Raw genomic sequence first — 11499 nt, 5'->3', positions numbered from 1 at the left:
CCCATAAGGCCGAGCCCGAGAAGAGAGGCCGAAAACAAACTAACCGACTCCATCGCCGGTCGTGTTCACCGTTCTTCCTTCCTCCTCGAGGGCAGACTGCAGAGCAGTGCAAATTTCTTCTAGCTTTCGTTAATGGCGGACAACGGAAGATAGATAGACGATTTCGCTTTCGAACTGATATCGTCTTTAGGTTGAACGAAAGCAAGTTTCTTCGTAAGAATATGGAGGACGAAGCGGAGATATACGATGGCATCAGAGCTCAATTCCCTCTCACATTCGGGAAGCAATCCAAAGCGCAGACCCCTCTTGAAGCCATCCATAAAACCACTCGTCGTGACACTTCAGTCAGTATTTCAGAAAAATCTTCTTCTTCGCAGAATGATAATGCCCTCCCTTCTATCTCTTCCTCGTCCAAAGCTTGGCTCAATTCACTTCGTACTTTTAAAACCCCCAACCCACCTGTTATGAGCGATTCTGGGCCTAGTGGGATCATTCGTGACAGTGATGCTGATGATGGTTCGAAGATTGGTCCGCCTCGCCCGCCCATTGAGTCGAAATTGAATGAAGATGATGATGATGTAATTATTGGGCCTCCGCGACCGCCGCCGCCTGGCGAGGGTTCAGATGATGATGAGGATGACGATGGTGAAATGATTGGACCACCACCTCCGCCACCGAGCTCGAATTTGGAGGATTCGGATGTGGAGGAGGAAGAATATGAGGAGAATCGGTATCGAATTCCGCAGAGCAACGAGATCGTGCTCAAGGGCCATACTAAGGTTTGAACTGTTCTACTGTTCACTCTATTCAGCTTCTTGTTATTTCGTTCATTGCCCCAAATCAGGAAAGAATGAACTTATTGGCTTTTCTAGTTGGTGCCTCTAGTTTTGGCTCCTTAACGTGTTCAGGCTTGGCACTTTCAAGCAGTGGACATCAACGTAGCTTGAATTAGTCAAGCTGCTGAAGTTGGGTTTCGCTTAAATATTTTTTATCTTTAAACATTGTTCACGTTCACCGACTCTGCTTGATTTTTGCATGGATTTAATGAGCAATTTTGCGATGTTTATGGTGAAAGTATAAGCGCAAATCAATGATTATTTTCTTTTCCCATTCCATATCAATCCGATTTAGGCTAACCGCTAGCCTCTCTTGAACATGCAAACAAGAAGTATGGAGTATAGAGAACGGTGACTAGATATTGTTGGCCATTTAACTCATTTGGTTTATATAGTTTTAGGAAGGATTTTCATTGTTATTGCTCACCCAGGAGAGTGCAAGTCTCAAGAATAATTACTCAAGGACTTGCACTATGTTCAGAAGCTTAGGAGTTTTAGGATATTGTTTTTAGTATCACCTATTGTTTTAATACGGTGATGGTGCAAAAGATTCTGGGAGAAATAAGTGGCAAACTGGCAATACTATATTTGATCTAGAAGTGTTGATAGTTAGTTATTTGTTTTGGAACGATCGTAACATCCAATCTAAAAGATGATTGTTTTCTAATATCGAGGTTCTAGGGCCTCGTGCTTCCTTATTCTCAAACCATATATTTGATATGGAGCTAAAATATATATTCTAAGGGCTGAAACCCAAAGAGAAGTACACCCAAAAGGCAGGAGTAGAAGTCGACATTTAGTGTTAATAACTTATAGTCACTAGATTTTGGTACATGTTTACTTTTTAACATGAGGCTTGGCTTTATGGTAGTGACTGAGATGTCATGAACTTGCATATTAATTTTGAATGATTTCTGACAGGTAGTGTCTGCTCTTGCTGTTGACCACACTGGGTCTAGAGTTCTTTCTGGTAGTTATGACTATACCGTACGAATGTATGACTTCCAAGGGATGAATTCTCGTTTGCAATCCTTCAGACAGTTGGAACCATTTGAAGGTCATCAAATTCGTAATCTTAGTTGGAGTCCAACAGCTGACCGCTTTATGTGTGTGACGGGCTCAGCTCAAGCCAAGGTGTGAATGAAGATTTTCAATTGTTGTATGAGCCTTTAGCTTATGGAAACATTTAGTATTTAATTAATGTTTATCTTATTGGCATTTCAGATTTATGATCGTGATGGACTTACTTTAGGGGAGTTTATGAAGGGAGATATGTATATACGTGATCTGAAGAACACTAAAGGGCACATATCTGGACTGACTTGTGGAGAGTGGCACCCTAAAACTAAAGAGACAATTTTGACATCATCGGAAGATGGATCTCTGCGAATATGGGATGTAAATGACTTCAAGAGTCAAAAGCAGGTTTTCATTTTTCTATAAATTTGTTGCATTTAAATAACATAATATTTTTTCAATGTGTACCAGTAATCCTATAATTGTTCTACAGCAAGTTTTTCCATTGTTCCATTATTTGTTATTTTGTTACACAGGCTTGTAGGACTAGGAGGTTCTGGAAAAGAAATGTTTGCATCTGTAATATGTGTAATGTAAAACTCTAAAGCGAGATTTATGGGAAACTGGAATGAATTAGATATTTTTCCTTTTAGATCTTCCTTCTTTTTTTCTGTTGAATGCTTTTATTTAGTTGTTCCTCTTTTTTAGCCAACATGTCACAATTTTCCATTAAAAATTGAAATTGTAAACCGTAATGTATGCTGCTGAAGGCGCATATTGGATCAAGGCTTCCATTAAATCCTGCCGGTAATTCAATGTGTAGGTTATCAAACCAAAGTTGGCTAGGCCGGGAAGAATTCCTGTGACAACATGTGCTTGGGATCGTGAAGGAAAAAGCATTGTAGGTGGGATAGGTGATGGTTCTATTCAGGTATCGTTGATTGTCATTCTGACTCATATCTCTTGGCAGTTAACTTCAATGCTTGGAACTATCTTTTAGTTCTTGCTTCCCGCAGATGCATCTTCTTTGCATTCTCATTAGTTTAGTTCAGTTCTACTTAAACACGTCTTGCCATCATGCATTATCATCCTTGCTCCATGTTTCTGCAGATATGGAACCTTAAGCCTGGATGGGGAAGCAGACCTGACATACACGTTGAAAATAGTCATTCAGATGATATCACTGCTCTTAAGTTTTCAAGCGATGGGAAAATTTTACTGTCAAGAAGCTTTGATGGTTCCCTTAAGGTATGTTTTCAACGTGCTTAGAGAATTTACTTTCACTTGTTTCTCGTTGTTTGTTCACCTTCTTTCCTTTCTTCTCGTTAGTTGTAACTATATTCTGTTTCTCAGGTTTGGGATCTGCGCCAGATGAAAAAACCCCTCAAGGTGTTCGATGATCTCCCGAATAATTACGCCCAAACAAATATTGCATTTAGTCCTGATGAGCAACTCTTTCTGACTGGAACATCTGTCGAAAAGGAGAGCCAAACGGGAGGTCTGCTCTGCTTCTATGACAGAACAAAGCTGGAACTTGTTTCTAGGGTAGGAATATCCCCTACTTGTAGTGTTGTGCAGTGTGCTTGGCACCCGAAGCTAAATCAGGTACAATTGTTAATTTTTTCCCGTATAACATGATGCAAAACGCATGAAAGAGCTTATTCTTTATGATCTGGAAGATGTAGACATGTCATTGACCTTCTGTGACCTTTCATTTCAGCACACTATATATGATGTCACTGAAGCTTACTTGTAATTTGTACATTGTGAAATTGCATTGATTTGTGATGCATCTAACCCCAACCTGTGCTGAACATCAACACTCTTTCCGTGGTTAACTTCCATGTTAGCATCCCCAATATAGCCCAAAACATTTTTCCATGCATGGACGGGTGTACATGTAAATATTTAACTCTTGCACCGAGTATTTTTGGTGTTACCATGCTGGGTTAGAGTCAATAGGAGCTCGTATTATGAGCTTGTGAAGTCTGTGTGGAATTGCTTCTTCCAGGAGTTTGGTTTTACACCGCGGGCAGTGCAATCGGGGTGCTCCTCCATCCGCCTTTCAAAAAGAAGGGTCGATTCTTATTTATCTGAGGGATCATTCATTTTTCTGATATACGAAATATGATTGATTTTGTTTTTGTAATTATTCCTAGGCAATGTATTACTTGGTTGGTCTCCTTTCTTTAGAGGGATTTTTGGGGGCTTGGTGTTTTTATGTCCTTGTATTCTTTCATTTTTACTTGGTGGATGTATTATTTATTTTGAAGTTTTCCATACTCTGCAAATTGAAACAATGCTGGTAGCTTATAGAATTCTACGTTTCTTCCCTCGTAAAGATATTTGCTACTTCCGGAGATAAAAGCCAGGGAGGAACTCACGTACTGTATGATCCAACACTAAGTGAGAGAGGAGCTCTAGTGTGTGTTGCACGTGCACCAAGGAAAAAATCTGTTGATGATTTTGAGGCCAAACCTGTTATTCACAACCCACATGCTCTACCATTATTTAGAGATGCACCAAGCCGAAAGCGCCAGCGAGAGAAGATACTCAAGGACCCACTCAAGTCTCACAAACCTGAACTCCCAATTAACGGACCAGGCTTCGGTGGAAGGGTTGGTACAAGTCAAGGAAGCTTATTAACCCAGTATCTCATGAAGGTAACCGTTGTCCATTTTCGCTCAAAACGCAAAACCAACTTTTTATTTTCTGTTTGTTGTTGGTACTGGGAATGAATTGATTGTTTTGCATCATTACAGCAAGGAGGTTTGATTAAGGAGACATGGATGGAAGAAGATCCAAGAGAAGCTATTCTGAAGTATGCTGATGTTGCAGCAAAAGATCCAAAGTACATTGCACCGGCATATTCGCATACTCAGCCAGAACCTGTCTTTGCGAAGTCTGATTCTGAGGAGGAAGATAAATGATCATATTCTATAGTTGTGCTGTTTGGCTTTGCCTAGCCATTGTCGTTGATATGAAAAATTGGAGATGGTTGACCAAGCTGCAGATCCTTCGGCCATGCCGGAGTGGTGGCAGTTTTGCCAGTCTCGAGTCCGATTTGATATAGCAGCCCTACTTGACAACCAGTAAGAATTTAGGTCTGAAAAGAGATAGCTGTAGCCTGTATTAACCTTGTATCATTCTTTTTTTGTAAGATATGAGCTGCAGAAAGATTATCCCCTTGTGTACATTATTTGTGCAATACCCTTGTAGCTTATTTTACTGTTGGTAACTTGGAATTGGAGTTGCTTATTCTTCTGAGAGCTGAGCTGCTGATATAGTTCATTAGTTTTGAAATGGACTTTTTTTATTTCCTCCCTTTTTTCTCCCCTCTCCTTTCTGGGCTAACTACAAGATTTTATTTTATTTTATTTCTTTATTTTATTATTTTTTTAAAGTGTTCTACTTAAAGCCACTCAGGGTCACACGTGATGATCTCTTTGATTTTGTTTGATTTTAATATTTTCATATATGTTTTTACCAGAAATTCTATCTCAATATTAATTGAGTTTGGGAGAAATAGTTACATTTGGTGGTAGTGCCATTATCAATTTATATCTCCAATTGGAAGTTATATAAATTTAAATTCTAAATGAGTAATTGTATCAATTTAAATCATAAATTTTTGTAAGTATATCAATTTACATATTTTATTATGTTTTGTATGGATGAACATTGTGTGAGATTCATAATTTTATCAATAAATTCTCTAAATTTTTATAAACAAATTAGTTTACACTCTCAACTAATTGTCCTTTTATTAATCTGACATTTGAATAAGTCTACAGACGTGTAATTATTGAATGCATGAATGATTTTTAAATGTAATCTTAATTAAGGACATACATTGATTCACTTATAACAATTTATAAGTTTAATGGAAATTATTATATATTCTACACATATTTTTCGAACTAAGTTTGAAGAAGGTTATTAATTGATACATTTACTAAAGTTAAGCGTTTACATCGACGCTATTACTAGTACAATGTTTAAATTAATTCAATAATGAATTGATATTTTTCCTAAAAATAAACGGACTAATGTTCGAAGAAGAAAGTATGTGATTATGCATCAGATAGATCACCATAATGGAAAATTTAGGCCTTTTTTTTTTCTTCCTCTCAAGTCGTCATTAAATGTGTCATAATATAAAGTAATAAATTTTTGTTTTGGTCTCGATATCGATTCTGACAGAAAAAGTATTAGGATAATCCATTAAAACAATTAGCTAAACACAAAGAAAAAAACTTTTTGAATAATTTCTTACCATTATCCCAAGTTTATGGACTAATAAACTATCACTTCATAAGTTTAATAATTATTATTTTTTTCTTTTTCTAAAAAAGAAAATCAGCCCATTTTCTTCTTCTATTCTTCACGCCCTCTCCTCCTCCGCGTTCCCGTTGCTCGCCGCCGCGGCGGCCGCCTTCTCTCGCCCTTCCACTGCTATCGCCGCCGTAGCCTGCCTTCAGTTCGTGCTGCCGCAGCCTCCCTCCTCGCAGTTTTGCATTGATTGTCTACTCCCTTGTCGTTACTGGTATTCTCTCAATCCGTCTACACTGATTCTCCCTTGATGTACCTTTTAGATATTGATAGATATATAGATATTAGAATTAAAATCTCAATATTTCTATGGAAAATCTGCCTGCCGTTAATTCTCAACATTCTGCCTTTCATCTTTTCCTTCTCCCTCTCGCTAGGCTCAAGCTGAGTTGAGTTGTGTTGGGTTGAGCTTCTTCTCCGCTTTCTCTTCCCTTTGCCTGATAAAAGTTGAACGAATTATGGCACTATGGATGGAGGATGGTTCGAATCCCTTAACAGAGAACGAGAAAGCTGACCTTGATGCCATAGCTGCGCTTAAAGAGAGTTCTGCCCTCGAGTTCAAGGTCTCTCTCTATATCATATTTATGTTTTGGCGAGTTCTAAATGAACAATTGTACTTTCTGGTGACTTCAAATGATTGGAAATTGATGTTTTGGCTGTTGGGGAGGACTCCATTGTTCTGTAGCTTGATTTGTTAACTGTGGGTTCTTAAATACTTAAATTCATGTGGTTTGCCTAACTGCTCTAAATTCGTACGAGTACGGCTGAATAATTTTTGTTATAAGAAGTTGGACATGAGTAAAAGTTCTTGGCAAGGATATTCGTTTTGTGTGTTTATCTCTTTCTCTGTTTCTCTCTGTTTTGTTCTAAAGATGGGTATGCAAATGTTCAATAGTACTTTAGAAGATGATCACTTGGAAGGCTTGGTGTGATAATTTATTATTATTCTGTTGTTTTTCTCCTTATCTTGTTCAGTCGTCTTGTGCCGTTTTATTCTTCAGTATGGGTATTGTAAGGGTAGAATCTGGTAGTGGTGGCTTTAATTATGTATGTTGTTGAAAAATTGGTAAAGGTTGCTCTCTATGATTGGGAAATTAAGTCTCTGAATCCCCTACTCTATTGTTTAAACTTGAAATTGGTATGCAATCGAAACCATAGTCTTTGGTCATGATTGGGAGGGTTTTTGATATGGTTTAAATCACTTTTGTCATGTCAAAATCACTTTGAACCATGTATTTAATCATTCAAAATCAGTTTAATGTTTAGTTTTATAACTTTAAATGCGATGTTCATACAATTAAAATTGATCATGAATGATTAAAAACATGTTTTGAAGTGATTTTGAACGTGCCAAAAGTGATTTTAACTATTTTAAAATCACTCTTAAACATGCCTTTTAATGTTGAATGTCTCAGTATCATTTGATAAACAAGTTTGAATGAACTCTATCAATATCACTCTTCATGTGGGTAGACTATCATTTGATAAACAAATTAGAAAGAACCCTATCAATCTCACTCTCCGTGTGGGTAGCTCCAGTTTTATCTTTTATGTCTCCTATTGTTTTCTCTTTGCAGGAAAAGGGGAATGAATTTGTCAGGTTGGGTAGAAAGCACTATGCTGATGCTATTGATTGCTACACTAAGGCAATTAATCAGAAAGCCCTAAGCAACTCTGAGAACTCTGTTCTTTTTGCAAATAGAGCTCATGTGAATTTACTACTTGGAAACTATAGACGAGCCCTTAATGATGCTGAGGAGGCAATCAATTTGTGTCCCACAAACATCAAGGTAATTTTTTTTTCTTCCAAATACACGAGTTTCCTTATATTCTTGTAACTTTATTCTCTATTTAGGGAAAAAGACCCCATCAATGTTATAATCTTAACTTCTGTAATGAGTTATGAGTTTCTCTAATATAATGTTTTCCCTCTTGCTTGACTTATGTTTTAAACTAAAATGATATAGTTTAATGAAATGATGTGATTGTTGTGTAGGCAATTTATCGAGCTGCTAAAGCATCTCTTTCCCTGAATTTATTAGATGAAGCTAAGTCCTACTGTGTAAGTGGAATAAAGTGCGACCCAAATAATGTGGAAATCAAAAAGATCGAGAGGCAGATTGATTCACTGAAATTGGAGAAGGAACAACGTGAGGCTCTAGTCACAAAGGCTATTTCTGAGGCAGAGGTATCATAATTTACAATTGATGGTCATACTTTTGCTTTATCATTTAGCTGCTCAATTCTTGCTTTATTGTAAGTTATGCAGAAACTTCTTTCTGCAATCATGCATAGAGGTTTGAAGATTGGGAACGCTACGTATCAAGAACTAACTGGATTAAGAAAGCCGGTATTAGATAAAAATAACATTCTCCATTGGCCAGTTCTTCTACTGTATGCAGAAGTTATGTCCAGCGACTTCATCGAGGATTTCTGTGAGACTGATATGTTTTCAGCTCATCTGGATATGATATCCTTTTTTTTTTCTTTTTCTTTTCTTTTCTTTTCTTTTCTTTATTTATTTTTTTATTTGTGAAATTGGAAAACCCTCAATTATCAAGTATGCCTTTCTGCTTCTAGAATCCTTAACTTTCAAACATGTTTGCAGAAGGTTGTCCTCCTTTGCCATGGGATGCGGATAACAAATATACCCGTGAAGCAGTTGAACTATATTATGAGGTATCTATTACATGTAATTATGCTACATAGAAATACCCTCTTTTTGATAATTCATCAAATGGAGAGTTTTTTATTTTATCAAACCACGTGTTTGCAAGTTTCTGTGTGGACATAAATTGTGTCTGTTTTCTTCTGAACTGCAAGCTAGCAATGGAGTGAGGTTTCTAATTACTGGCGTTGGGTTTACCTTGTTTATACACTTGTGATAGAGGGCAGGTTTTGCATCTTAATCATTGGTGTAAGCCTTATAATTCTTTCAATCAATTAGTTCTGTCCAAAATAATGATCTTTAAATATTGGTTGTATCAGGTTGGTTCAGGAATTTGTTTATCAAAAGAGAGAATTTTACGAAATCTTCTAGAGGGAACCATTGCGTCTAATGCAGAAAGCATTGCACATGACAAGAAAGATGCAGTTGAAGATTCAAATTGTATCACTTCTGCAAGTAAGCTTTTTCATTTCTGTTTTTGCTGAAAATTTTATCCGTTCTTATCAATTGTTCCCTTATTGGTTATTTGAACTATACCTTATTAAGTTGGGTGACAGATGGTGTAGTCTTCCACAGTGTTGTCAGGAACTTTTTGCAGTTGGCCCCCCCATAGTCAATCCTTCTTTGCAAGAAAACCACTATCTAGGATTAGGCATGTTATAACCTAGAATGAAAAAAACTCAGTCAAAGGATGTGGGTGTTAATACGATTACATTTGGATGTTGAAATGGTTTAGTGGTGTATAAAATCTTAAACTCGCTGCTGATCTTAACTGTAATATGCCAAGAAAAAAAAAAAAAGGTCTTAAGGTTGTGAATGGTCTGTTTAAGCGCTTTTTCATGCAAGGTTCTTTTACTATTGCATCCCATCTATGCAAGAACACTTGCACAACATTTTCTTCTTGCCATACTGATAGCTTTGTGGAGGGGTAAGATAGTCAAGTCAAGCAAATAATTGTCGAAAAAGTCGATAAGGTGTTAGCATTTGTGAAGTAAAACAAGTCAGCTGGCTGAGTTGTAGGGATAGGATAGGAGAGTGGTTAGGCCAAATTTTAGGATTGATTTTCAGAAACGAAAGGCGTTTACGAACTAACCATCTTCCTTGAATTGGCAGTTCACTGTTTTCCTCTGAGTGTCCTATTGTTTCTCTTGTTCCTTTTTCTTTTGAGAAGAAATAATATCACTGATTGATGAAATACAGGAGAACTCCAAACACCTATGGGTGAATTACAAAAGAACTCTCTTATCAAAAAAAAAAAAAAAAAAAAAAACCCTCTCCAATTGGGGTATTGTTTCCCTTGTTGATAGCCTACCTAGAGAATACTATCACACATGATATACCTTAGATGTATGATTATGTATGAAAACTCTTCTTAATCTTCACTATTTAATCCTCAGCACTCAATCCATGCAACTGCCGCATAAACAAGGAAAATGACTGGAGAGGCGAGATATGTGTGTATTAACCCGCAGATTTGTTTATTTTCTTCCATTTTCCATTCAAGCTAAGATTAGGTGATATTTTGTGTGCGTATAAACATTAGTCCATACTAAAAGGTTAATATTTGAGCTAAGGAGAGTAGAGCTCAATGGTAATTGATATGTACTCTTTTGAGATTGAAAGTCCAAATTCTTATATCCTCACTTGTTGTACTAGAAAAACAAGGTCAATAAGCGAGTGTGGTGATTATACTCTTTAGACTGTCATTTGATTTCTAGGCACTATTTTTTCAGATAAAGACTCTAAATGGATCAAAGTTCATGAAAAGAGAACACTTCACGACGTTCTGAAGGAGCCTAACTACATTATACCAGGAATACCAGGTTTGATGTTACCTTTATCATTTTTTAACATCATAACTATTTTGCATCAAAACTAATGAAAATGACTTTATGTTCTCTCTATTTGTTTCTTTTGGATGCAGTCTTTTATGTTGTTTCAAGAAACTCAAAATTTTACAAAGATTTCAAAGCTAGGAGATGGGCTCTTCTCTCATGAGTTTATTGGATCAAGTAGCATATGTACCATGTTGGCTCCATAGCAACTTTTTGCTTAGGTCAATACTGTATGTTGGTTCTGTCAATTAGAGTTTTGTGATTTTTCAAATTTTGTTTTCATGATTGACTTAGGATAGGTTAACAGTACTTGTTCTAGTGCAACCCAAAATGTATTCTCATTATTCTCATTTGTTAAGAGTCTGTAAAATAGAAAATGGAACATGTAAAATAGAAAATGGCCTCATTAGAGGGACAATAGTGTCAAATCTTTGCATAGTTCACAAAATTTCACAAAATTAAAATCAGGCAACTAATATTGATATTTCAATGGGAAGAAAATAGATTACCCCCCTTGAAACTTGTAATTTTATCAAATCAATTTATACCCTCTGTTAAAAATTAATACAAAATGGATAAAATTGATTCAATTGATATTTTTCACTCTTTCAGATGAATTGGGGGAAAGAGTAGAAAGTAATTAGGTGTGGGGAAATTGGCCACAATTGCGCTCCTTCAATTGATTGTATAATATATTCAAATGTTTATTTGTCACGTATTTCTGGTTAAAGCATTAATTATAATGCCTCCTTTTACAGTTTGAATTCTTTAACATTGATAGATGGTAAATTTTTGATAAATTTGTAAATAA

At 36.4% G+C, this 11499-nt stretch overlaps 2 protein-coding genes across 2 annotated transcripts; both read left to right on the top strand.

Annotated features, from left to right (window-relative positions):
• LOC120078316 (WD repeat-containing protein 70) lies at positions 1-5169 on the top strand. Its single transcript, XM_039032551.1, has 8 exons — positions 1-779; positions 1758-1970; positions 2061-2261; positions 2677-2784; positions 2964-3101; positions 3207-3458; positions 4196-4516; positions 4616-5169. Exons 1-8 carry the CDS (start codon positions 222-224, stop codon positions 4781-4783), a joined length of 1959 nt encoding a protein of 652 aa, XP_038888479.1. The 5' UTR covers positions 1-221; the 3' UTR covers positions 4784-5169.
• Positions 5170-6183: 1014 nt separating this feature from the next.
• Positions 6184-11116, top strand: LOC120077101 (tetratricopeptide repeat protein 4 homolog). The gene is made up of 9 exons (XM_039030970.1): positions 6184-6399; positions 6563-6748; positions 7763-7975; positions 8182-8373; positions 8455-8655; positions 8784-8864; positions 9174-9309; positions 10587-10676; positions 10778-11116. The coding sequence occupies exons 2-9, from the start codon at positions 6644-6646 to the stop codon at positions 10849-10851; spliced, it is 1092 nt and encodes a 363-aa protein (XP_038886898.1). The 5' UTR covers positions 6184-6399; positions 6563-6643; the 3' UTR covers positions 10852-11116.
• The last annotated feature ends 383 nt before the right edge of the window (positions 11117-11499 follow it).

Source organism: Benincasa hispida, chromosome 5 (assembly GCF_009727055.1).
Source record: "Benincasa hispida cultivar B227 chromosome 5, ASM972705v1, whole genome shotgun sequence".
NCBI lineage: Eukaryota > Viridiplantae > Streptophyta > Magnoliopsida > Cucurbitales > Cucurbitaceae > Benincasa > Benincasa hispida.
Note: the sequence above shows the minus strand (reverse complement) of the source record. Positions and strands in the feature narration are given on the sequence as shown.